At 38.6% G+C, this 25,124-nt stretch overlaps 3 protein-coding genes and 1 long non-coding RNA gene across 17 annotated transcripts in view; 2 read left to right on the top strand and 2 right to left on the bottom strand.

Annotated features, from left to right (window-relative positions):
• Positions 1 to 371, bottom strand: part of HELQ (helicase, POLQ like) — a 42,770-nt gene extending 42,399 nt beyond the window's left edge. For 5 of the 7 annotated variants that reach the window (XR_008296254.1, XR_008296255.1, XM_027059829.2 and 2 more), the window contains exon 1: positions 2 to 370. Coding sequence is in view for 4 of the 7 variants with exons in the window: in XM_027059829.2 (XP_026915630.1) it covers positions 2 to 190 (189 nt within the window). In the remaining 3 variants the exon portion in view is untranslated. Of the gene's footprint in view, position 1 lies in introns of all 7 variants that reach the window. The other 2 variants (XM_053217165.1, XM_015085320.3) reach the window with 2 other exon arrangements.
• MRPS18C (mitochondrial ribosomal protein S18C) lies at positions 148 to 8,358 on the top strand. 4 transcript variants are annotated; one of them, XR_008296256.1, is made up of 7 exons: positions 446 to 733; positions 1,975 to 2,027; positions 3,570 to 3,653; positions 4,656 to 4,713; positions 5,241 to 5,300; positions 5,386 to 7,087; positions 7,211 to 8,358. XR_008296256.1 is itself a non-coding variant. In XM_053217172.1 (6 exons), exons 2-6 carry the CDS (start codon positions 634 to 636, stop codon positions 5,460 to 5,462), a joined length of 348 nt encoding a protein of 115 aa, XP_053073147.1. In that variant the 5' UTR covers positions 148 to 325; positions 445 to 633; the 3' UTR covers positions 5,463 to 8,358. The 4 variants fall into 4 exon arrangements, 3 of the variants coding, with proteins under 3 accessions (XP_053073147.1, XP_026915701.1, XP_014940808.1); XM_053217172.1 differs by lacking the exon at positions 3,570 to 3,653 and adding an exon at positions 148 to 325 and having other exon boundaries at positions 445 to 733; positions 5,386 to 8,358; XM_015085322.3 differs by having other exon boundaries at positions 5,386 to 8,358.
• LOC128314517 (uncharacterized) lies at positions 740 to 1,931 on the top strand. The gene is made up of 2 exons (XR_008296257.1): positions 740 to 1,548; positions 1,580 to 1,931. It is a non-coding gene; the product is annotated as an uncharacterized LOC128314517 (long non-coding RNA).
• ABRAXAS1 (abraxas 1, BRCA1 A complex subunit) lies at positions 2,496 to 24,004 on the bottom strand. 5 transcript variants are annotated; one of them, XM_027059862.2, is made up of 9 exons: positions 23,814 to 24,004; positions 21,541 to 21,631; positions 17,578 to 17,614; positions 16,437 to 16,503; positions 14,727 to 14,920; positions 13,255 to 13,374; positions 12,223 to 12,307; positions 10,285 to 10,399; positions 2,496 to 9,897 (listed from the first exon to the last, which is right to left on the bottom strand). In XM_027059862.2, exons 1-9 carry the CDS (start codon positions 23,898 to 23,900, stop codon positions 9,464 to 9,466), a joined length of 1,230 nt encoding a protein of 409 aa, XP_026915663.1. In that variant the 5' UTR covers positions 23,901 to 24,004; the 3' UTR covers positions 2,496 to 9,463. The 5 variants fall into 5 exon arrangements, with proteins under 5 accessions (XP_026915663.1, XP_053073144.1, XP_026915680.1 ...); XM_053217169.1 differs by having other exon boundaries at positions 23,648 to 23,957; XM_027059879.2 differs by lacking the exon at positions 21,541 to 21,631 and having other exon boundaries at positions 23,814 to 23,921.
• Between the last annotated feature and the right edge of the window lie 1,120 nt (positions 24,005 to 25,124).

The raw sequence follows: 25,124 nt of genomic DNA, 5'->3' as shown, positions 1-25,124 counted from the left end.
CCTCGACCGGCTGCACGTCCGCGGTTTTCTTCCGCCGACTTCCAGCCATCATCTCCTCCTCGTCCTCCTCCTCCTCATCGCCTGGCTGGAGATCGGCGGCGGTGGGGGAGGCAAAAATGCTCTCTAAGCTAGGCCGGTTCCTTTTGCGGACAGCAACCCGCCGGCGGATGCGGGAACCACCTTCATTCATGGCAGGGGCCGAGGACCCTGCCCGAACTTCGTCCCGCGTGACCCAGCTGCCAAACCCCCTTGGAAGAGGGAGTGGAGCACTGGGCTAGGGTAGCAACTGACGGGAAACCGCGCTCGCCTGTCCATCCACCTTAGGGTAATATCGCAAATCAATTGCCGGGAGGAGGCGGGGGGGGGGGGGGGGGCGGGGGCGGCACTCAAACCGGAAGCGGAGGCCCGAGCAGAGGGGCCCGCCTTCTCCTTGCCCAATCATAGGTGTCCCAGGCTTGTGCCTGTGAAGGGTTGAACGAAAAGGTGCTGCGCAGGCGCATTGAAAACCTTACCGACTTCGGTTCGTCAGCGGAACCTTTGAATCGAGTTTTCGGGCCACCAAGGGAGGAATCCCGGAGGCGACTCCTCAGGACTATTTGGAAAGAGGATAAGGAAGAGGAGGAGCGAGGATCCATGGCGGCGCTGGTTGCTGTTTGCAGTGATCTAGGGAGGAAAAAGTTGGCGTACTTCATAAAGCCAGCTCTCTGCCTCAGAGATCCTAAGACTCACGCGGGTAAAGTTTCCATAATGTATGCTCTTTTGTGGCATTGCAGCCGTTGCATTGGCCCTAATTAGGTTGGTGGAGTGGTCACTGTTAGCCAAACGACGCCGGTTTCTAGGCGATTAAGAGCTTATCCAGGATACGTGGGAATCTGTAATGGCCCGTGACTAGTGTTTTAAGGCAGAAGGGTGCGTGATTGTCGTCGAGTACACTTTTTTAACCACACGAAGAGAGTGATCTCCTGATTGTCAGAGTACTTGCTTGAGAGCTCTGGGTAGAGTTGGTAAGGAAAGTACATTTCCAGAGTCACCCAGCAGCAGATTATAGGGGATGTCTAACGTTCCAGATCAGGGCGAAATTGTGACATGGGCTCTCGAATCTATCGTTTCTGCACGTTATCTTTTCTGTCAATACTTTCTTTAGGGGGTCTGTTACTACATTTTCCCTATGGTATAACAATGCCTTTCTGTTGCTTTCCCGGCATTTCCATCGAAATCTGCCTCTAACCGTTGAGTGAAGGGAAAATAAACTTCAGGAAGAGAGCAGGTGAGAGGTTGTAGGGGTAGGGAAATATATGCCTTTTCCCCAAAGCCTTGGAAAGCACATTCATCATAAATCTTACTCTGCCTCACTTCTAAAGGTTTTTATCCTGTCGTTGTTTGTAAATATAAAACCTCTTTAAAAAAATCTTTTTTAACGTTTATTCATTTTTGAGAGACAGCATGAGTGGGGAAAGGGCAGAGAGAGGGAGACAGAATCTGAACCAGGCTCCAGGCTCTGAGCTGTCAGCACAGAACCCCACACGGGGGCTCCTCACGAACTGCGAGGTCCTGACCTGAGCCCAAGTCCGACTGCGAGATCCTGACCTGAGCCGAAGTCCGACGCTCAACTGAGCCACCCAGGCGCCCCAAAACCTCTTTGTTCAATAAAAATTTTAAATGTTTATTTTAGAAAGAGAGAAAGAGTGTGAGTGGGGGAGGGGCAGAGAGAGAGGGAGACACAGAATCAGAAAAATGCTCCAGGCTCTGAGCTGTCAGCACAGAGCCCAGCCTGGGGCTCAAACCCATGAACTGGGAGATCATGACCTGAGCTGAAATCGGATTAACAGACTGAGCCATCCAGGTGCCCCCAAACCTTTCTTTTCTATTGTATCCCTTGGTTCACCTTGCTTCCATAAAAACAAAAATATTTCTTTAGTTACAGAGCTAACTGTAACTAAAAGAATTGGTCTGTTTCTGTTTGTTTAATTGCAGTGCTGTGGAGAAGCTGTTCACAATATACGCAGGTAGCCAGCAATGAGGACCTGGTAAGGCTTTTTTTCTTCCCTTTAAGGCATTTGCAAATATGAGCAAATTCTTACATTTTAGCTATTTGAATAAAGTTCAGCTGGACGACAAAACAATTAAGAAAATAATCAAAATTTGAAAATTATAATTCATTGGTGAATCAGCACTTAAGAGAGCTTTGAAGTAAGAGAATTTCTAAAGATCTACCAAGAAGCATCAATTGTGTAAGACCATACTTTTCTTCCTAGATCTTAAATTTATTATTATTATTTTTTTAATTTTTTTTTCAACGTTTTTATTTATTTTTGGGACAGAGAGAGACAGAGCATGAACGGGGGAGGGGCAGAGAGAGGGAGACACAGAATCGGAAACAGGCTCCAGGCTCCGAGCCATCAGCCCAGAGCCCGACGCGGGGCTCGAACTCACGGACCGCGAGATCGTGACCCGGCTGAAGTCGGACGCTTAACCGACTGCGCCACCCAGGCGCCCCCAGATCTTAAGTTTAAAGATATGTGCTTTAGAAATTAAAGAAGGTAGTTTTGGTGTGTGCAACAATTGCAGAATATCCAACAGAGGAATTGGACAAAGTCTCTTCCCCATTTCAGATTCAGTTCTTTGTGCCATTCATTACTGGGGGAGTTTGGGGGGGAGTGGGTTTGGTGTTTTAGTGAGTGAGTGATCAAAATTAAAGTTTTACAACCAGGATGTTCAATACAGTTTCTTTTAGCCTGTAGATGTATTTTTATGGGTTTCAAGTGCTAGCTTTGGGCTTGGCCAGTATAGCTTTTCTTGCTATATGCAAAGATGATTTGACACTAATCAAACCATACAAAACATTTTAACACAGTGTAGAGAAGGAATGTAATCTTTACATGTGAGCTGCATATAAATTGGATTAAGAGTCCGAAGGGTTGGAAAACAGAATTCTAGTCCCTTGAGCATCCTTCTTGGTCATTTAATGCACACCACAGTTCGAGAGTAAAGGACATTACTAGAGCTGTTTTATAGGTCATAAATTCCCCTGAGATGCTAATAAAATATGGGCTCTCAGAAAAAAGCTCACAATTTCATTCACTTGAAATTTTGCATACAACTACAGGGGGTTAAGGTCTTCAAAGCCATTTCTAGATAAGAATATCTTGATTGGAGACATGCCTGTACTGATTATAGATGGGAGGCATTGTGACAGAAGCATTAGAGGTAGTAGTGAGGACAGAAAAACCAAAAAGGTTGAGATATAAAGCAGTTTGGAGCCATGAAAGGTATCCTCCCATAAACAGAGATTGTATTCTATCCCAGAATCCTCCTCCATGATTTAATTCCTCCTCAGCCAAACCAAAGTACGCGTACAAAACATTTATAAACACACTGAAATCCTTAAAATGGTGACTTTAGAAACCTTGATTTTTCTTCTACAAGCCAAGCTGTCATTTATTCTTTTTCATATTAAGAAAGGTACAACTAATCCTTTGGATAGATTCAAATGTGGTAACCTTAAGATTTAATTCTATTTTAATATTAACACATTAAACTATTAGATTTTTTTCTTTCCTTTATCTTAGCCCATTCCAATGGAAAATCCTTATAAGGAGCCTCTTAAAAAATGTATTTTGTGTGGAAAACGTGTAGATTATAAGAATGTACAGGTGAGATATGGTTTTACTTCACTATGATACTGGATTTTAGGATTTTTGCTCCCTTGTTAGTCATAACTAAAGAGAATCAAGTCAGTTTTATAACAGGCTTTGTGTAGAGGCACCTGTTGTAGTAACTTCATAATTTCAAATCTGGTTTTCTATGTACAAGGCATCCCTTTTATTAAAATGAGAGCCCTTTGGCTCTCCCTCATCTATTATTTCAGCTCAGTGTTTTCTTCCTTTTTTTCCCCCTCTGCCTTAAAGGTCTTACCAGTAGCTCACTATGCAGGGATTCTTAGTTGGTAGAGTTAACAATTTGGAAAAAGCCCCTCTGCTGAAGTTGATCTCTGTACTGATACACTACCAGTATCACTGCTTCAAAGGTATTTTTATTTGTTGTCCAGGGCTCAGCAAATTAAAAGTGGCAAATCAGGGGCAAGAATGGTTCCGGAGTTAAGTATCCTGACAGTAGCATAAAGTGATAGCTGCCTTCGGAGCAAAACCATTAAATTTAAAGCACGTCAAGAGGATTATGCGTAGTGCCAGCACAGTGCCTGCTACCTGAAAAGTACTAAAGAATTTAAATTAATAAAACACAAAGTTATGGCAAGTGGCTTGATGTACCTTTTGAAGACCTCACTGTAGTCTGATAGAATAATGTGATAGCCTGTCATGATAGATGAAATGTTTAATGCTAAGCATAGTATTTTAGGAAAGTATCTGTGGAGGTCAAGGAAACAGCTTTAGCACTGAAAACAAGTGCTCATTAAGCTGTTGTATAGACTTTTTTTGACACACTGGATAAGAGATGTTAACTTTGGTAATTAGCTTTTTCATTTAAAAAGATCTATTAATAGAATGGACATAGTATTTTTATTTAATGAATTTTGCCTGAAATTAAGCCTTTACATAACTTGACAGTGATATATACATTTTTTAATTTACACAATCAAGGTTGAACAAATGTATTGATATAAATTTTTTTTCTTCTCCAAATAAAACTCAAAACAGCTTTTGTCCCAGTTTATATCTCCATTTACTGGATGCATTTATGGAAGGCACATAACAGGTATTTTGTTTTCTATTATAGCAACTTATAAAAATTAGATAAATCTACTTGTTATTTAAGAAAAATGGCAGATATTCAGATTGTGCTATAAATCACTATTAGACCAGATATGACAGTACTTTGAGACAGCCTCTTTGTAGGCCAAAAGGGCTATTATTTTACATGTCTTCTTATGCTCAGAGCTAACTACAGGTGGACATGTAAAAAAAAAAAAAAATGAGGACTTAAGAAAATTGCATTGATGTTTTGGAGTATACTATAATCATTCCTATTTATTTAAACCTGGGGCCAATTGCCTCTAGGCCAAGTTGGATCTACCACTTGTTTTTGTAAATAGCTTACTTTACGTAGTGTCTATAGCCACTTTGTGAGCTACATCAGACTAAATTAGGACACTGTATGGCCCACAGAGCCTAAAATATTTACTACCTTGCTGTTTACAGGTTTTCTAGCCTTTCCTTAAGATAGTTGTTGTGCATTTTGAGTGCTGACATTTTTTTATGAATATGAAAGCATTTCTTTCATAGGTCTTTGTGGGAAGAAACAGAAAGAAATCACAAAAGCAATTAAGAGAGCTCAAATAATGGGTAAGAGCATCTGAAAAACTGAATTGGGCTAATCGAAAGTTTTTGCTCGTTATCCTTTGTGAAGAACTTTCATTCTTTTTTACAGGGTTTATGCCAGTTACATACAAGGATCCTGCATATCTCAAAGACCCTAAAGTTTGTAACATCAAGTATCGGGAGTAAATTACATGTCTTATCATCAGTAAATGTATTTTACAATAAATGGTTGTATGGTTTTAATATTGACTCAAATTAGAAGATTTAATAATCTTTGAGTAGAAAATAGGCTAAATCTTGCCAAATGCTTGTAAGTTTTAAATTCTTAATAATTGAAATCTTACAAGGAAAAAGTGCTTCCACTGCTCATTAAAGAAACATTATTTAAAATGTTAATACTCATCACATTTTACATACATACAAACTTTAAAAATTGGTACTGTAGGATTGTCATTTTATCTGGTCCCCACTTAGCTCATACCATATACAACTCATATTGGGATTTTAAGTATGGAATAGAGGACTTGGAATTTTACTTGAGTCCCAGATTTTGTCTTGTAAATGGGATTTTAGGCATATGGTTGCATCAAGGTAGAATGCTTTTATTAATGCCCAAATTCCATGTGACAGAGTGTAGACTTGAAATTGCTTAGATTTTCTAACTACCAATATTTAAGTATGCCTGGCCAGGACAGTGGGTGTTCCCTTTATAGAGACATTAGTTAACGCTGGTATGGATAGTGGTGCAAAGGCCCTAACATTTATTCCTGGGCTAGTCTATCTTGAAACTGGTAGTGTACTTTTTTTTTTTTAAACATTTACTTACTTTTGAGAGATGGAGACAGAGCATGGATGGGGGAGGGGCAGAGAGAGGAAGACACTGAATCCAAAGCAGACTCCAGGCTCAGGGTTGTTAGCACAGAGCCCGACATGAGACCCAAACTCATGGATGGTGAGATCATGACCTGGGCCAAAGTCGGACACTTAACCGTTAACTGAGCCACCCAGGTGTCCCAGTAGCATAATTTAAAATGATCCATAAACAAATGGTCTAGTAACTAATTGCCAAAAGATGAGTAACTGGGGGAAAATGATATAGAAGGACCCTTTTCCTTCTTTTCATTTAATACCAAAAGGTGGGTCATCAAACTTAATTATGGAAATTCAGCTGGTACTGACCTTAGCATGCTTCTCTATGACTGGAAGTTTAGCATTTCTTTCTTCAAGATGGATCATTGTGCCAAAGTATGAACTAAATACATTACCTCTCTATAGTGCTTTAGCAAACTGAACTTTGTATGAAGGCCTGTTTCTTTTAAGGAGTCTGAAAAATCTTTAGTTACTGTCTTAAGACATTTGCATATGTTGGTTGCTTATTGCTTCTGCTGGTCCTAGTCTAGCTTTTTTTTTTTTTATTTAAAAAAAAATTTTTTTTAACGTTTATTTATTTTTGAGACGGAGCATGAACGGGGGAGGGGCAGAGAGAGAGAGGGAGACACAGAATCGGAAGCAGGCTCCAGGCTCTGAGCCATCAGTCCAGAGCCCGACACGAGACTCGAACTCACGGACCTCGAGATGGTGACCCGGGCTGAAGTCGTACGCTTAACCAACTGAGCCACCCAGGCGCCCCTAGTCTAGCTTGTTTTATCTGTTGATTAGTGGACTGGTACATGGAGGGCAGGAAAACACTAAAGAGGCAGATGACTCCAGACTGTAAGTAGCAGCGTAAATAAGCAAGAGAACTTACTTACAAAGCTGGTCTTGGGTGACCACAAGACAGATCTCAGAAAAACAGATCTCTGCACCTGCCTGTCAAGTCTTAAAAGTTTCAATTGAGGCCTTAACTGGGTTTAGTCACACACAATCCATATGGTCTTAACAGCTTGCTTTCTCAAGTCCATGTCCTTGGAACACTCCCAATGTGGTAACAGTAGGCAAAGTGTACATTCCAAGGATGGGAGGGGGTGAGGAACCTTTGTCTCAGTCCAGCATACAGGTAAACTAGGTGATGTGTGCTCAGTGACCTCCAGCAAATCATTTGTTGGCTGCATTTAGTCATTATGTTCTATGTGATGCTCTATATGCTCTAGTGATGTTTGTGGTTATTTTAATTTTAGTGTGTGTGAGTGGGGTGGGGAGGGGCAGAGGGAAAGAGAATCTTAAGCAGTCTCCACGCTCAGTGCAGAGCCCAACACGGGGCTTGGTCCCACAAACCCAGGATCATGACCTGAGCCAAAATCAAGAGTCAGAAACTCAACCAACTGAGCCACCCAGCTGCCCACCTGCCCCATTTGTGGTTATTTTTAAGTCAGGTTTCAGACTGCCAACCTATTTCCCCTCCCTCTGCCCTGTGTTGTTACACCACAGTGCTTCTTAGGTAACCAGTTAAACAGCCCCAACAGAAACTCTTTATACAAAACATCTCAGTTGTTATGTGGGCTTCATTAGCACCCCATGGGTAACTAATACATGTTAACATAGATAAAAGATAATTTTGATAGTAGCTAGGAATTTGTTCTGCCACTAGGAAGTAGCAGATGGAAAAGCTATGCTCAAAGTTTGTGTTCAGCATTTCATCCAGTGAGTGAAACATGAAGGCTTCATATAATGTGTAGGCCTTGTGGAAAATTCTCACAATTATGTAAAAGAAATAAAACACACAGTAAAAGCTCTCTTAGGCAACTTCCATTTAACCAGCTCACTGGATTAAACTGGAGCTTTACATCCTCAAATATCATACTGAAGCCCATAATTCTTCAAACCTGTTGAGTTCTACATTACCAAGAGTCAGCTATTTTGTTCCCAAGTCTGTGTCAGTTTCGTCACTGTATTGAAGTAGAAGCATTAAAAAGTTACTGCAATGAAAACTAAGTAAATGCTTTCTAACTGACTGCACCACCCAGGGCGCCTGGGTGGTGCAGTCAGTTAAGTGTCCCACTTCGGCTCAGGTCATGATCTCGTAGTTCATGAATTCAAGACCCACATCAGGCTCTGTGCTGACAGCTGAGAGCCTGGAGCCTGCTTCAGATTCTGTGTTTCCTCTCTCTGCCCCTCCTCCGCTCGTGTGCGCGCATTCTTTCTCTCTCAAAAACAAATTAAAACATTAAAAAAAAATAGTTGTCAAGTTAGATGTGGTTAGGACAACTAAAGAAGGGTGGAAGTAGGAGGATGCTGTGAAATGGAAAAAAAAAGTAGTAGCATTTTGTACTTAGGTTGCTTTGCAAGCTTCTTTAAATTCTTTATAAATAAACTAAAACTGGGAACTATAAAAGTAATGGATGTGACTTATATAGGAACACCAGTATACTCACATAAAAGTTCCTAGCCCTACAACAAAAGGTTGACAAAATGAATGTACAACTCCACTTTATGTTAAAATGAAATCTGCGATAGACATGTATATATAAATATATATACACATATGCACCATTTTTGGTTCCCACTTTAACTGGTGTTTCTAGCTACTTGACCAGCTACTGACCTCAGACACACCATTACCAGACTTGTCCTGTACTCAAGTACTGGATTCACTCAATTTTGTGTAGAGGACTCTAGACTAGGAAGAGATTATTTGTGCTGTATTTTAGTTGTGCCATAATCAGAACTGCCAGATTTAGCAAATAAAAATATAGGACATGCAATTAAATTTGAATTTCAGATAACCAATGAATAATTTTTTAATGAATGTCCCTAATATTGCATGTTTCCAGCATTTTATCTGGCAACTCTAGCCACTTATAACTTAAGGAGTAGAAACTGTAATGACTTAAAATGAAATACCTCTTCATATTTTTAGACATCTTCTTCTATTGTGTTCTAATGCTAGTCTTTCTTTTCCAATTCTAAGGTATGCTATATAAGTTTAAAAGAACCATCTACTTAAATTAAGCCTTTCCCTCAACAGTTTTGTAAAAGGGGCACCTGGCTGGCTTGGTCAGTGGAGTGTGTGACTCCTGATCTTGGGGTTGTGAGTTCAAGCTCCTTGCTGGGTGTAGGAGATTAGTTAAAAATAAAATCTTTCAAAAGGTGGGGGGCAGAAAAACGTTATGGTTTTAAAATAAAGTGCCTTAAAAAATAAATGCACTAGAACTTATGTATTACTGCAAATTGCTGAACATAGTAAAGACAATATAAATGTCTGGCTTTACCCTTCAGCCAATCAAAGCTCTCCTTTTGGCCTAAAAAGATCAAAATGTAGGAGACTGTGGATATTCACCAGAACCCTTCATTCTTTCAATCTCTTCATCTGTTTCAGGGCTGCTCAATGTATATGCTTTTTCTTGATTACTACTATCAGTATCTGTTTTAGATGGTTTGTTTTGTGTCTCTAACAGCCGTGACTTCTTGAATTGCCATCCATCATCAGTATCTAAAGCTTTATGTTTAATCATTTGCGGTGTACTGCCAGCTGGACTAGCTTCAGGAATGTCGGTGTATTCTACCATTAAGGTCAGGTTGTCTATCACATCAAGATGGTGGTTGGCAGTGCAGCTACTTTTAGAAATATGCCTATTTTTCAAAGAGATAACACATGAATGAAGAAATTCGCAATCTGGAAAAAAGGTCCGTAAAGCTTCGCAAAGAAAAATGTTCTCCTGAGGGTCTTTTTCGACGGTCTCCCCTAAACAAAATAAAATTAACAGTTCAACATGCGATATTTGTTTTACAAAGCTTTTGTAGTGATCTATTTGTTAAGTCAAAAAGAGCTTAACTGAATATTTCTATCCTCTAAACTCAGAAAAATAGTGTGCATAATCCCATATTCTAATTTACATGCCACTATATTCTAAACGAGAATTTAAGTTGTATTTTTTAATATCAACAATATAGTATAGCTATAATAATACCGAGTTCTTTGTTAAGTAGGATTTAAGAGTATTAATAAAACAATTATTTTTAATCCTAAGGTACGTAAGTTCATCAGTTAGTTTAGTGGGCTCATCCATAGTTCAGTCAGGATTTTTTTTTAAAAGCACAGAAGGCAGTGATGTGTGAACTTTTTACTTACGTGCTACTTGAATTTGTGCCTGTTTTCTTTTTTTAATTTCCCATTTCAATCTGTGTACATCCTTTAGTAGTTTCTCTACTGCTCGCTCACTGTGTTCTACTTTTTTGCATATACTCTGCAAAATAAAATAAGGGCGTAGATAAAATTCTAAGTGGTGTACTACAGCCTAGGTTCATAAATAACAGAAAGCCCTTTGTGGATTTTATATTATTATTAGCCTTTATAAATATTTTTTTTTATTTTGCTGTTTTCTGAAGGAATGCAACAAGCACTTGTATGGTGCTTTATAGGTTATAAAATGCTTTCCAGATGTATGAACTTCCCATTTATACACACACAGCTTTATCACACCTGTTATCTGCATGGTAATACACAGAAATAAAAAACAAAAATATTTAAGTCATTTACTTTGAAACAAAAAATACTGCAGTATTTTGAGAGATGCATATTTACTCCAAACACAACATTAAGAAACTGACAATAGGGGTGCCTAGCTGATAGCATTTTGGCTCCTGGTTCCAATTTCTTCCCGAAGTTCAGCTGCTTTCTGCCTACAGCTCCTCTAACATACCTCTACATCCCCTATTTTAGCCCAAGTTAGTACTTTTGACATAAGAGTTCTAATATATTGCTATATGAAATATTCTGCCATTAAAAAGAACTAGACTATGTAGCAACAAGAAAAATGCTTAGTGACATCAAATAAAAATCATGACAGTCCCCAACATCAACTACATAAAAGCATGTATATATATTAGGGAAAAACCAGAAAATATGGTAAAGTGAAAATAGTTATGTTACAAGTTGGGATTCTGGACATGTCTGTTTTCTAAAATTCCTGTATTATCATTCACATTAAAAACCAGTGTGCATTAGTACTATAAAATGTATTAACCCTATTTCTTTTAGCGTGGTGTGTGTGTGTGTGTGTGTGTGTGTGTGTGTGTGTATATATGTTTTTTTAGTGTTTATTTTTGAGAGAGAGTGAGAGCACATGGGGGAGTAGCAGAGGAAGAGGGAGACAGAGGATCTGAAACAGGCTCCACACTATCAGCACAGACAGAGCCTGATGTGGGACTCAAACTCATGAACCACGAGATCATGACCTGAGCTGAAGCTGGATGCTTAACCAACTGTGCCACCAGGTGCTCTCCCTTAGTGTGCTATATTGAGAAGTACGGTGGCCACGTAATATACTACTCAGATCTCCACTGGAGGAAGCATAGTTGACTGACAGCCCCAGCTACCAAACTTTCAGGTCAGCTACTGAAGCCACACTTCCCCTCAGCCACTCTTAACCAATGACTAAACACAGTGGGTATTAGTACAAATCCATTCCTGTAGGACAACTTTGCTTAGCCACCTCTCTAGCCCTGTAGTCTTTTTTTTTTTTTAATGTTTATTTATTTTTGAGACAGAGAGAGACACAGAGTGTGAGTGGGGGAGGGGCAGAGTGAGAGGGAGACACAGAATCCGAAACAGGCTCCAGGCTCTGAGCTGTCAGCACACAGCCTGATGCGGGACTCGAACTCAGGAGTCGTGAGATCATGACCTGAGCCAAAGTTGAACGCTTAACTGAATGAGCTACTCAGGTGCCCCTGAACAGAAGTTTTAAAGCTGTTGTGAATTTCCACCAGCTCTTGCTCTTTTCCCTTTGTCATGAGAAGAGCATGTCCCATATAAGGAATGCTCCTTCAGTGTGGATCCTAGAATAAAGATGACATTTAGAACAGGAGCAGAGCTGCAGCCAAGATATAATGTGAGTGAGACTAAACCTTTGTTTTTGTAGGCCACTGAGATTGAGGTCTTTGTTACTGAAACTAAACCATTAGAAAAATACGAATCTAATCAAATGTCAAGTTATCCCTAAAAGATTTGTTATCAATTTGATATGAACTCTAGAAGTAGTCTTTAAAAGTGTTTGATATGTGAACTTACCTTTAATTCCTCTTGTAAAGAAGCATACATTTCATTTATTTTATGTACCTCCTTTAAAGATCCATCTTCTTTAAAAAATTCAGAGCTGTAAAAATTACCATTTTGTCAAGCAAATGTATAGAAGTCATTTTAATACTATGACAAAAACTTATTTGTAGTTGAGGAGCAACAGAAGATTCTTTTTACTGGTTTTGCAGGGACATTTTGTCAACCTACTTGTTCACAGCAAAACCAATCAGAAAACTTAGTTCATGTATCTTCACATTAGCAGACTTCAAAGCCTCTTACGTACTACTGCCAAGACTCAAAAGATGTTAAGAAAAATAAAGACTGAGGAGAGAGGGGGAGAAAGGTTTTCAATTTTTAAAATATTTTACTGAATTTAAGTCATCGTTGATTAAAAGAGGCAACATTACTTTATATACCAAAAAGACAAAAACAAACAAAAAACCCGGTAAGGCATAGTTTGTAAATTATCCCAATTAGAGATAAATGTAAAACTGTGCATCTCAGAATTAATATATTCAGTTTCTTTAAAACTGTTAATTCTTGTGGAACACAAAAATAAATAAAATCTAGTCTCTTATTCTCCAGTAAGTACCCTGTAGTACCAGTGTTGTCATTTCTGACATTAACTATTCCCTTAACGAACACACAACAGTTCTAGCTATATAGCTGTAGCCTATAGTATGAGTGAGTCTTGGCTAAAGCCTCGTATTGTTGTTGTTACTTAATATCCAATCTAATTTTATGCCTTTATGATCTAAATTGCTGCCTTAGAAAATTATTTTCAGGCCAGCTACTTACTCTTAGAATATATATGTTGACATACACAGGATATACAACAACCCTTCTCTTTTCTGTATATTATAAATGGCCAAGTGCTAGAAAGAAATACGGAAACAGTAAAAAATAGTCTAGTTTATTTGAAATATGTGGTTATTACTTTTCCTTTTTTATTTTGTTGTGTAATAAAAATTAATTTCAAAAAATGAATAGAAATTTAGTGGGAAAGCAGCTGAAGAATCTCACCTGTGTGTTTTTATTGCTCGGCTAAAACCAGTGGACTCACAGGAACCTGATACAGTTTTATAACCCAGTTGTTCAGACATGCCCAGATTGGCCACCACTAATGGTATCCTGTGAAAAAGTCTGAAATAATAAAATTTTAAAATATAAAGTTAGAATAAAGTAAAATATTAACCTCTCCTTATTATATACCTGTATATACTTATACATATTATATATAGAATACCTTTCCCCTACAAGATAAAAAAATAAACAAAAACCCCATTCCATACTACTTACCTGAGATAAAATTTATTGACTTGAAGCAAATGGTATTTAAAAGTGATGAAATGTGCATCGTGCAAGGTAATTTTGTGAAAACAATACCTTTCTAAAAAAATTTTTTATTTTAGAAAGCATGAACTGGGGAGAGGAGCAGAGAGAGAGAGACAGAGAGAGAGAGAGAGAAAGAGAGAGAGAGAATCCCAAGCAGGCTCTATGCTTAGCATGTAGCCCGACATAGGGATCAATCCAACAACCCCGGGATCATGACCTGAGCCAAAACCAAGAGTTAGACACTCAGTCGACAGAGCCACCCAGGCGCCCCTAAAAGAAGACTGTAATGTCTATTTTAACATGTAAAAATAGGCAGTATTGTTGAGATTCATCCTGTCTTCCATGAATAATAAAATTAATCTTGGCACCAGGGTGGCTCAGTTCGTTAAACATCCAATTTCAGCTCAGCTCATAATCTCACGGTTCGTGAGTTTGAGCCTTACATCAGGCTCTCTGCTGTCAGTGCAAAGCCTGCTTCAGATCCTCTGTTCCTCTCTCTCTCTGCCCCTCCTATACTCTCTCTCTCTCTCTCTCCCCCCAAAATAAGTAGACATTAAAAGAAATTAATCTTAGGGGCACCTGAGTGGCTCAGTTGGTTAAGTCTCTGACTCTTGATCTCAGCTCAGGTCTCGATCTCAGGGTGGTGAGTTCAAATCCATGCACTGGGGGTGGGTGTCAAGCTCACTTAAAAAAAATAATAAAATTAATCTTAGTTGGTACTCTTTTCACTTAATCCTCATATCCCATGAGAATGTTGTTTACATAACCTGTTGGGAGTCTCTGTTAACTCATTTTGGTGGACCACCAAGAACAACCTTGCTTCTTTCTTTGCAGAGGTTATAGAAAAGCTGCTCAAGTACCTAGGATTAGTTCTATATTACGTCCTTTAGGAACCATATCCAAAGTACACATATTTTTTCCACCTTATAACAAATCCTCTGTGGCAAAAACACAAGTCATCATTCCATACTGGGCTTCTAATTTCCTTATGCAACCTTCATCTTCCCCATCTATAAGAAAATATGGTACACTAACTTCAGAGGGTTATTGTAACAAATGCAACAGTATTTGAAATATTTGTTAGGCTGCAAAAAGTACAATGAAAACATTGAGTATATTTTTCTATTAACTGAAAACAGCCAATGACTGGCCAACATTACCCCTTCTGAGGTTTATATAAGGCATGCTCCAGCCGATGAGTAGAGCAGCTTTCTGTTATTATACTTGGTGTTAACAGCAGAAAAACCAGTTCCCGGCTTGAAAGATGCTTCTGTAAGTTTTTATGAAGCAGTCTCTCTCTAAATGTCATGATCTGGTCTGAATGACGTCGGAATTTGTACCAACCAACCACAGCCTGAGGGAAAATACAGAAAAATATCAGGTGTAGACCTTAGTGGTTACAATTATTATGTGTCTTACTGTCATAATTAAGCAATAAAATTGACAACCTTTAAAATGGCACTCTTAAATTTAGCAAGATTTTGGCATATATAAACAAAGTACATACTTAAGTATATACTTTACTTTTATAAAGTATGTAAACTGACTTGTGTAGTCAAATTATTTTCCATTCAGTTATGGAGCTACTATTTTACTCATATAGAGAAAAAAATTCCTAACTTCTTTTAGTTTCTTGATATCATTTGCTATTTTAAAATCTTAGTCTTTAGTCAAAATTTAAATGAAGAAAATGTCAGTGAAAACAAATTTACTTCCTATATGGATATTTGGTTTGCTCAATAAATTGAACCCAATAGCTTTTAACTGAAATTTATATGGGAATGATACCACCTTTAGAAAGTGGGTTTGAAAATTGAGTAAGATCATATGAAATGGTTTTACAAACTGTAACATTTGCTGAACAAATTTGTTAGTATTACTAAACTTTTTTTTTAAAAACTGGAAAAATAAAATCTCATTTAGTAATTATAGTTTAGTAATTATAACAAAGAGCAACTACTTTGCTTAAAGGTCTGTGTATGACAATGTCAGCAACTAAGTTTTGTATCTGCACATTTAAACTAAGGAAATTAAAAGTTTTCTTTTTGAAACTAAAAAATTTTTATAAGTACATTTTTAAATACCCAAATATAATCAGGGGGCAAGCCCAAAGCATTTTCAACAAAGGAAGTTTTTTAAAAGAAACTTACTGAATCTACTTTTATTCTCAACTCAGAGACCAAAAAGTTTTAAGAAGTACCCCCCCCCCAATTTTGTATCTGGGGGGGAAAAAACCTGTTTTGATCATTCAACAAGTCTTACCTAAACACCAAGTATACTAGTAAAGGTTAGGTGCTATATAGCAAAGCGCTTTAACTGCAGCTATGTAAAAGAACAGTAATGAGTTAAGTCCTGGAATAAATGGTATGGGAAGGGGTATGGTAGGAATGTGGAAGAGGAAGAGATCAATGCTAATTAGAATAGTCAAGAAAGTGGGGTGCCTGGGTGGCTCAGGCGGTTAAGCATCCCACTTCAGCTCGGGTCATGAGCTCAATGGTCTGTGGGTTCAAGCCCCGCAGGGGCTCTGCGCTGACAGCTCAGAGCCTGGAGCCTGCTTTGGATGCTGTGTCTCCCTCTTTCTCTGACCCTCCCCCGCTCATGCTCTGTTTCTCTCAAAAATAAATAAAAGTTAAAACAATTTTTTTAATTAAAAAAAAAAAGAATAGCCAAAGATGAGAACAAGATTAATATTTTTAATGACTGGTTTTGCTCTCAGAGCAATCCCTTTGAACTTCTGGAAGGAAAAAGCCTTTCTTTCTTCACTTGCTTTATAGAACACTGTGAAGACAAATGTTGCCAAAAACTTCCGTTAAAGTATTACACAGTTTTAGGATATAATACCAAAAAAACCCCAAAAAGTCAGGGAATACCTTTTTGACACTTGATAATATTTTCTTCAGTGCTTGCTCATTTAGTTCACCAGAAGAATTATAAAAGCTGTAAAAGCCAAAATTAAAGGCATTTCAAATAGGCTAAAAATATGGATTTTATTAGCATTTTTAACTTTAGTTACTCCTTACCCACCCAAAATCCATATACCTACTTGCTGGTCATATGAAGTTCTAAAAATAAGAATAAAGTTCTCAAATTAACAGACTTAAAGTGGTAGAAATAGGAGATCCATAAGCAATGAAAAAGGCAAAGGAGTGGAGAATCCAGGGATCCTTCATTCAACAAATATTTCTGTATGTCCGTTGTACGTAGAACACTATACAAGCTCTAGCTTTTTCTGGCAGAGCAGTTTAAGACCACACAAAAGCCTTTATTTCTATCATCCCCTACCACAGATCTTTCTCACCTTTACCATACGCTCCACTGCAGTTCTTATACAGCCTTAGCTATGTGTACATACAGTGTGACTGTAAGATAGTAATGTTGATTTTTCAAGTACAATTGATATAAATCATAAAACTACACCATGTTGTAGTTGTTTGCTTTATGAAAATTTATCTAACTTATGTGTGTATTTTTCTACATGTATGTATACCTGAATGAAAAGTTTTAAGAAATATCATAGCCTATTAGGGCTACAGTGCTATTACTATCTGTAGGACTAAAAACACAAGTTTTCACCATAGAAAGGCAATAGGAAGCAGGCTGGATAAAGAACCTAACCAGGCAAAAGATTACATTAGAATATGGTAAGTGAGGACACAAATGATCAAATAAACTGGAATGAAAGAGTAGAAAAAAGGGCTGCTGTTGATATATGAGAATGTGTCACTGAGTTTAGAATATGCAATGAGGTGACTGGGTGTGAGAAAAACCCTCTGGGTAAACTGGCACCTGGGAGAGGCAGTGGAGACCAGCGAAAGCAAGCATATAAATACAGAGAAAGAACTATTAGACAGGGTTGAAATGAACAAGTGAATTTTCTTTAAAAAGTCTTTTCATTTTTATCAGTACCACCATGTATAACTGACAATTAAGATATCTTGTTAGTTTTAAAATTTACTTCATTCACACAGAATAATTTCCACAATAGATCATTTACTTCCTCTTGCTACTTACCTAAAGAGCTGATAGCATGGAATATATTTCTGGATGTCTGGAAAAAAGGAATTTTTTGCTACGATTATAGAAGTTATCATTTGAATAGCATACACCAAGCACTTCATATATGAACAGCATATACTGATTACCATGATCTCATTTAATCCTCACCACAAAGCTATGAGACCAATCGTTCCTTCCATTTTAAAGATGTGGTAACAGGTAGAGAGAGTGGGGGGCCAAAATTCAAAGCCCGTGCCTCGGTCTTAACTAAAACACTACACTCCCTCTCAATAGGTTTAATAATGGCAACACAAGAGATAAATTTAAAGTTGCTATATTTTCATTGGGTTCTAAAAAGGTCATGCTCTAATTCTACCCAATTGACAACAACAGCTGTTAAAGGGATTATCTTTTGTTATTCCAAGCAGCTGCTTCATAAAGGATTTGTTAATGTTAACTACAAAAAAAAAAAAAAAAGCTAGTATCCTTTAGGAAGTAACTTTTATTCTCTTTCCAGTAGAAATACATCAAAATACATCTGAATTCTGGTAGCTACAGATGCTGTGCAAAACAGATTAAATTCTATTGCATAAGACATTATTATAAGTCTTGTAAGAAATATCCAGATGAATATGGTGTCCCCTCTATTATTCCAAACTTCCAGATCTCTCAAAATTATTCAAGGAGCAGTATGAGTGAAACATCCACATCTGATAACAAAGAAACTTATCCAGTGCACACAAGTCCAGGGGCACCTGGCTGGCTCAGCTGGTAGAGCACGCGACTCTTGATCTCAGGACTGTGAATTCGAGCCCCACACTGGATGCAGAGAATACTTTAAAAACAACTACAGAAAAAGAGAATACAAGTCCTTCTGGCCTTCCCACTTTTAATTGTAACTTGTGTCAAAAATCAAATTTTACCAGACAGCATTTACTGGATTACTGTAATAGCAATCACTTATTTCAGATAGTTCCTGTGACATGTCCTCTTTGTATATCTCTTAGTTGGGCAGATCCTAGCCAGATTACTAGAATTTTTTTTAGTTACTTAAATCAAAGACATCAGTTTGATTACAGAGAATTTGTGAATCTTCAGCAAGGTGAGGAAACCCACTATCAAACTGCTGTTGAATCTCTTCAAGTAAACATCTGAAGGCTGTAGACATCTCTGCATCTTTGCACCTGCAAGTGCCATCTTTAAAGAGAAAACTACATGAAATCACCATTTCAATAACTTTATGTGTATATTAATAAAAGTCATTCGGTCTATTTAAAAAAGGAAAAGTGATCATCCTCTTGAGACATTTTTCTTCTAGAAAATGTATGTTACCCTCAGACAAATCCCTGTTTGAAAAACAACAACAACTGAACAGAAACAGTCTTTGTAACTGATAATTGGTAAACATACTCTGGTGTAGATATGGGAAAATACAAAAATGATGAAAATCTCACTAACCAAAGCAATGTAGTAATTTGTAGATCCTGGATTTTACTTATCATCTAATAATCCAACATTTTAAAATAATTTGAGCAAATACTTAAGTGTTCCTATAGCATTTGCCTAATACCTTAATGCTTAGCATTGTTCCAGCACGATGGAGTTGCTCAGTAAGTGGTTGCTTAAACTCCTCAAAATACTTTTGCTTACTTTGGGTGGTATGCCAGTTACAATGTGGGGGAGGGGGAAATGCCCCAAAGGCTTGTTTTTAAAGCTTCTGACAAGGAAAAAAACCACATTAACAAAGTAAAGCTACAAACTGTATCAACACCTGTAACACATAACCAACGGCCAATTTCCCTAAGTTGTAATTTGGTATTACAAATCAATTAAGAAAAAGCAAAACAGTAGAGTAGAAATATAGTCAAAGTATGCAACAGTGCTGTCCTTTCCAACAAACAAAAGCTAAGAAATACAAATTAATATAATTTCTTTTGATTTATTGAATTGGCAAAGATGAAAAGATTGGAAAATACCTAGTGGTGGCACCAGTATGGGGACCCAGGCACTTTTACATATTATGAAAGAGTCTTAAGAACATGACTTTTCCCAAGGCAATGGTCTACCTCTAGGAATTTGACTTTCCAACAGACTCGAAGTCATAGAGATATATGCACTACAAAGTGTTATTATATTGTTTTTTATTAACAAAAAAAGCAAAGTCATTCGTAACTGGTTTAAGTAGATACAGTGGGAATTCTTAACTGGTAAGTAGATACAGTGGGAATATAAAGCCATTAGAAAGAATGGCTAACTATACATATTGATACTATTCTACACTAACAGAACAGTATTAATGGAGATATTTATCTTGAAGATATTTACCCATTTATAGTATAATCCCTTTCGTGTAAATAAAAATACACATTTATATACATGTGTATTATTAATGAGCAAAAAAATACTCATAAAACAGTGGTGACCAGAGAAGACTCTATTGAGAGTGAATTTAAATTTACTTAATATATTTACTTTACACATATATACTACATTTATATACATATATAAATCTACATATATACTTCCATTTTCAACCTTTTAAAGTGGCAAACAAAAAATGACATACAGTAGGAATATAAACTGGTACAGTATTTCTGGAAAGCAATTTGCTAATACAGATCAAGAACCTTAAAAATGTTCATACCCTTTGACACTATAATACCACCCCCAAGAATCTATCCATAATAAATGTAGGAAAATATTTATGTACAAGGATGGTCACAGAATATAATTTATGATAATGAAAAACTGGAAACTACTGATTATAATTTAAAGGACTGCTGAAATCACATAGAGCCATTAAGAGTAAGAAAGCTAACAGAATACACTGCAGTTATAAAAAATGATATTTAGAGGATTGTTTAACATACGGAAGTGGTCATGACACAATATGTCATGATGCCACATTTTTTATACAGCATACTACCAATTTTGTTTTTAGAAATATGCTTAGATAAAACTCTGTTAGGTAATCAGAGCCTCCCTCCCACCCCCCATATATTTTAAAGCTCCCTTTTCCCTTTCTTCCCTGAAAGAACAGCTGCCGTCTGCTGCAGGTGTTTCACCATCCACTCGTCAAACCCTTCACAGTCTTGCCTTTTCCACATCACACTCCAGAAGTTACTTACAATGATCTAAAACGGAGTCGAAAAAACTGAGTTTTTCAGTTCTCATCTTCCAATTTTTCTGTAGCACTTAATGTTTGTGTCCAAACTGTTTTACCTTTTTTATTGGTCTTGCTTACTGGTTCCTTCTCCTTTTGTTAGGCCACCTTCCTACCACTTAAATACATGCAGGAGCTAGTTCAGCCGCGTTTCCCCACAGTAATCTTACCGCATCTTAGGTTCCACACTCTTGCTTTAGGCCAGAGCCATGATTTTAATTGAGAAATGAATACAATGCATCTTTTAATATCTGCATTAAAAGGTTTTATCTATTTTTTTAAAACAATTTACAAACTAATTTATGCTGATCCCATTTAGTATAAACCATCAACTATAGTAGACACAGAAATAAGCGATCACAGGGGCGCCTAGGTGGCTCACTCGGTTGAGCATCTGATTCTTGGTTTCTGCTCAGGGCATACTCTTGCGGTTTGTGAGACTGAGCCCCACATTGGGCTCCATGCTGACAGCGTGGAGTCTGCTTGGGATTCTCTCTTTCTGCCCCTCCCCTGCACTCTCACTCTCTCTCAAAATATATAAAGAAAGTTAAGGGGCGCCTGGGTGGCTCAGCCAGTTAAGCGTCCGACTTCAGCTCAGGTCATGATCTTAGGGGTTGAGTTTGAGCCACACATCGGGCTCTGTGCTGAGAGCTCAGAGCCTGGAGACTGCTTTGGATTCTGTGTCTTATTCTCTCTCTGCCCCTTCCCCACTTGTGCTCTGTCTCTGTCTCTCAAAAATAAATAAATGTAAAAATAAAAATTTTTTAAAATGTATAAAGAAAGTTTTAGGAAAAAAAAGAAATTGAGTGACTCACCAATTGTATAAATAACTTCAACATCATCCATTTGGGAATCAGTAATACTATTCTTGGCTTCACCTTTCACTTCCCCAAGAAGAAAACCTTCCTATAAAGGTAAAAAGCAATCTATGGAATACCATGATAGAATTACTACTCAATCACTTAACCAATATATCCCAAGATCAGGTGAGGGTCCCTGGTGAGGGACCAGGTACACTTTCAGTTTAGCTGGGAAATATGAACAGTTCAATAAAAATGAATAGAAGAGACTGTAAATACTGCTGTGATTTTAGCACACCTAGAACATAAAAGGCTTAAAGCCAGAAATGAGTACATAATGTCTGAAGAAGGAAGAGCAGGGTAGTTTGTCTTGGAACAGAAGGCTCCCCTTTCTGAGTAATGAAATTATGGATAGATGGGAATAGTGCCAATAATTAAACATCCCAAATAACTAGCCAAGGACTTTGGATTAATGGCACATGCTTCTGGGAGCCAGTGGGTGCTTCTGAGCTATGAAATGACACAATGATCAGTGGTTTTAGACTAAAAGTTATACAAAAATATTAAAGATTTGGAATTCAGTATCAAAGTCTAATTTCTAAAAGGGAACTAGGAGCCCTAATTGTTTTTAAAATGCAGGCATTTTGCCACAACAGCAGTGATGTCTTTGAATTTCAGAGAATTCAGTATTTTCATTTGGCACATTTAAAGACCCAATATGCTTGATGGACAAAGATTTTACCTTCTTTATAATTAGGTAAGAATGCCCCCTCCCATTTCATTAAAAAAAAAAATGACAAAAAAAAAAGTTTCAATAATGTGAATCTTTACTGGAATCTAGGGGGAACAATCCAGAACTCTATAGTCCAGTTTTTTAGACAAACCCTGGGAAAGGAAGCAGTGTCAATGCAAGAACAGCTATCCAGAAAATCACCTTTTAAAGATGTTAGGAAAAAGATGTAAGAGTAATGGCCTCTCTAACACAATGCTATTTCCCAAGGGCTAATCCTTTAAACTACAGAGACTTAAGGACCCATTTTGTTTATATTCACACAAAGACTTTCCAAAATAATTTCCACAGCCACACACATTATAAATTGCCATATATTTGCTCTTAGCTAGGTATTAATCTACAAAGTTATTTAAAATTGTAGGGGTGCCTGGGTGGCACAGTCAGTTAAGTGTCCAACTCAATCTCACTGTTCCTGAGTTCCAGAGCTGATGGCACCCAGCCTGCTTGGGATTTGGTCTTTCTCTCTCCCCCTACCCTGCTTGTGCTCTCTCTCTCAAAATAAAGAAAGAACACCCCCCCCCCCTTTAAAACTGTATACATGAAAGGTATCAACTCCAACCTTATTAGGATTGTGCCAAAAAAACAATTTTGGAAACAACATGAAATGAAATACACAATATTTAGCAGAAATCAGTAGGCTGTGTTCAGTATGGTATTCTCTAAACTGTACTAGCATACTAAGCTCTTAAATCTAAGCCAGTATTTCTTGGGCTCAAAGTTTTATAGTCTTTTTCTGATTTCATAAGTTTTTCAAAACGTGTACTGTATTTAAAAAACTACCTCACTACTTCATCCAGAGATTTTTGAACCTGGCAGAAGTATGAAATAATAATATCTAAATTTGAGGATAAATGTAAATGTTTCGTAACTGAAAGCATCAAAAAGGAACTAGCTGAGGCCTTACAATTTCATAAACTTGACACCAATGCAAACAAAAATCAGGTATCACATACTCCAAATTAGGCTTTCCCATCCACTAAGCTTTGCCCCAGAACAGCCACTGGATGCATCTTCTATTCCTTCACTAGCCTACAATTTCAACAAACGCGCACAGCAGCTGCTCTGCACGGAAAAATTCAGCGGCCTCTGAAAACCACCATCGGTAGTTAGGAGGAACGGAAAAGTTAACCCGCAACACCTTCCTACCGTAGTGGGAGAACGCTCTGTGAACTCTCCATCCTTTCATAACTAAGTTTAATCAGAAAAAAAGGGGGACTGCTGGAAAAGAAACGCGGGTGTGTGGGACACTCCGGTCCGGGCGAAGAAATAAACACTGGTTAGAAAAGGAATGGCTACTCCTGGAGAAGACTTGCCGGACGGGAGACACACCTACGACCGCCCGGGAGAGGGACAAGGCAAAGCCCCAGGGCAGAGAACCAGCGCGGCGCCGTCGGGAAGCTCATGGGCGGGGGCCGGGGTAACGGCGGCGAAGGGCGCCCGCGCTCGGGGCCTCTCCCGAGGCGACGCTGGAGCCCGCCTCGCCCCTCGGGCTCACCGTGTCCGAGTCGGTGTTGAGGTGCTGGAAAGCGAGCGCGCCGAGCACAAAGCCGGAGAGCACCGCCGACGTACTCTCCCCCTCCATGCTTCCGCAGGCTCAACGCGCAGGGGGGATCGGGAGAAGCGGCCCGGGCCCGGCTCCTTGAGCGTCGCGGCGGTGAGGCGGGACCGAGCGAGGAGGTGGTGCCTGCGCCGGCGCACTGGACCCTGCGCGCTCCGCCGAGGGGGCGGGCCCGGGGAGGCGAGGGAGCTCCCGGTGGAGGAGGGCGCGGCCAGGCGGCTGTGGAGGGCGGGGCCGGGGCGCTGTGGGTTTTCACCTGGGGCGCGGTCCCGGTCGCATCGTGGCTTCCGCTGACGACTTCGCAGTAAAGGCGGCTGCTTGTTGGCCACCACGAAGTGCGTTTGGGTGGCCAGCTGCTGCCAAGGGCCCTGTGGCGTATATGCAAACTATAAAAAACGAACAATGCTGACAGAATAGAAACAGTGCTTATGTCGCTGTAATAGCACAATGGAAATACCCTGGGTATGGATTTCAAAGTGCGTGATACTGCCATTTACCCATTGAGACCTCTAGCATACTGGCACCCTTTTCATAGTCTCTTCTAGAACTCTCCGGTGATGTTACATCGTGCGTGCGTGCGTGTGTGTGTGTGTGTGTGTGTGTGTGTGTGTGTGTCTGTGTGGTGGGGTGGCGGCTTCGGTTTCTTTGAAGATTTGCTATCTTTTAGAAAACTAAAGAATCAGGTTAAAGAATATGCTGATTATAAATATTGTTTAATGATATGTATAACCGTGTTGTGTTGAGTCATTTGATATAAATGGTAAGGGGAGTGGGAAGACCAGGGCTTGACAATATTCCACACACAATATGTAAAGCTATGTTTCTTAAATTATTAAGTCAGCAAAATATCAGACTACTGAATTGAGTTACTGTTGCATATTTCTGGGTTTTGTTGTGTGGCGGCTGTGTTTGGCTGAGTAACACGTTGAAGACAGATGTGTAGAATTATATGTTTATTACCTGAAATTAAGTTTCTTGCCTTCAGTTTAGCAAAATCAGTTAATACGAAAAGATTTGTCACATAATTTCTGTTTTGTGAATGGTAATCTAAAGGATTAAAAAATAAAATGCAACACTATTCCAAGAGATCAGAAATAAACCCTCAATATAAAGTCGAGTAATTTTCAGTAGGTTTGCCAAGACTGTTCATTAGGGAAAGGACAGTCTTTTCAACAAATGCAAAAGAATTAAGTTAGGCCCTTTCCCTATACCACAGACAATAATTAGCTCAAAACGGATCAAAGATGT

The sequence above is a fragment of the Acinonyx jubatus genome, chromosome B1 (genome assembly GCF_027475565.1).
Source record: "Acinonyx jubatus isolate Ajub_Pintada_27869175 chromosome B1, VMU_Ajub_asm_v1.0, whole genome shotgun sequence".
NCBI lineage: Eukaryota > Metazoa > Chordata > Mammalia > Carnivora > Felidae > Acinonyx > Acinonyx jubatus.
Note: the sequence above shows the minus strand (reverse complement) of the source record. Positions and strands in the feature narration are given on the sequence as shown.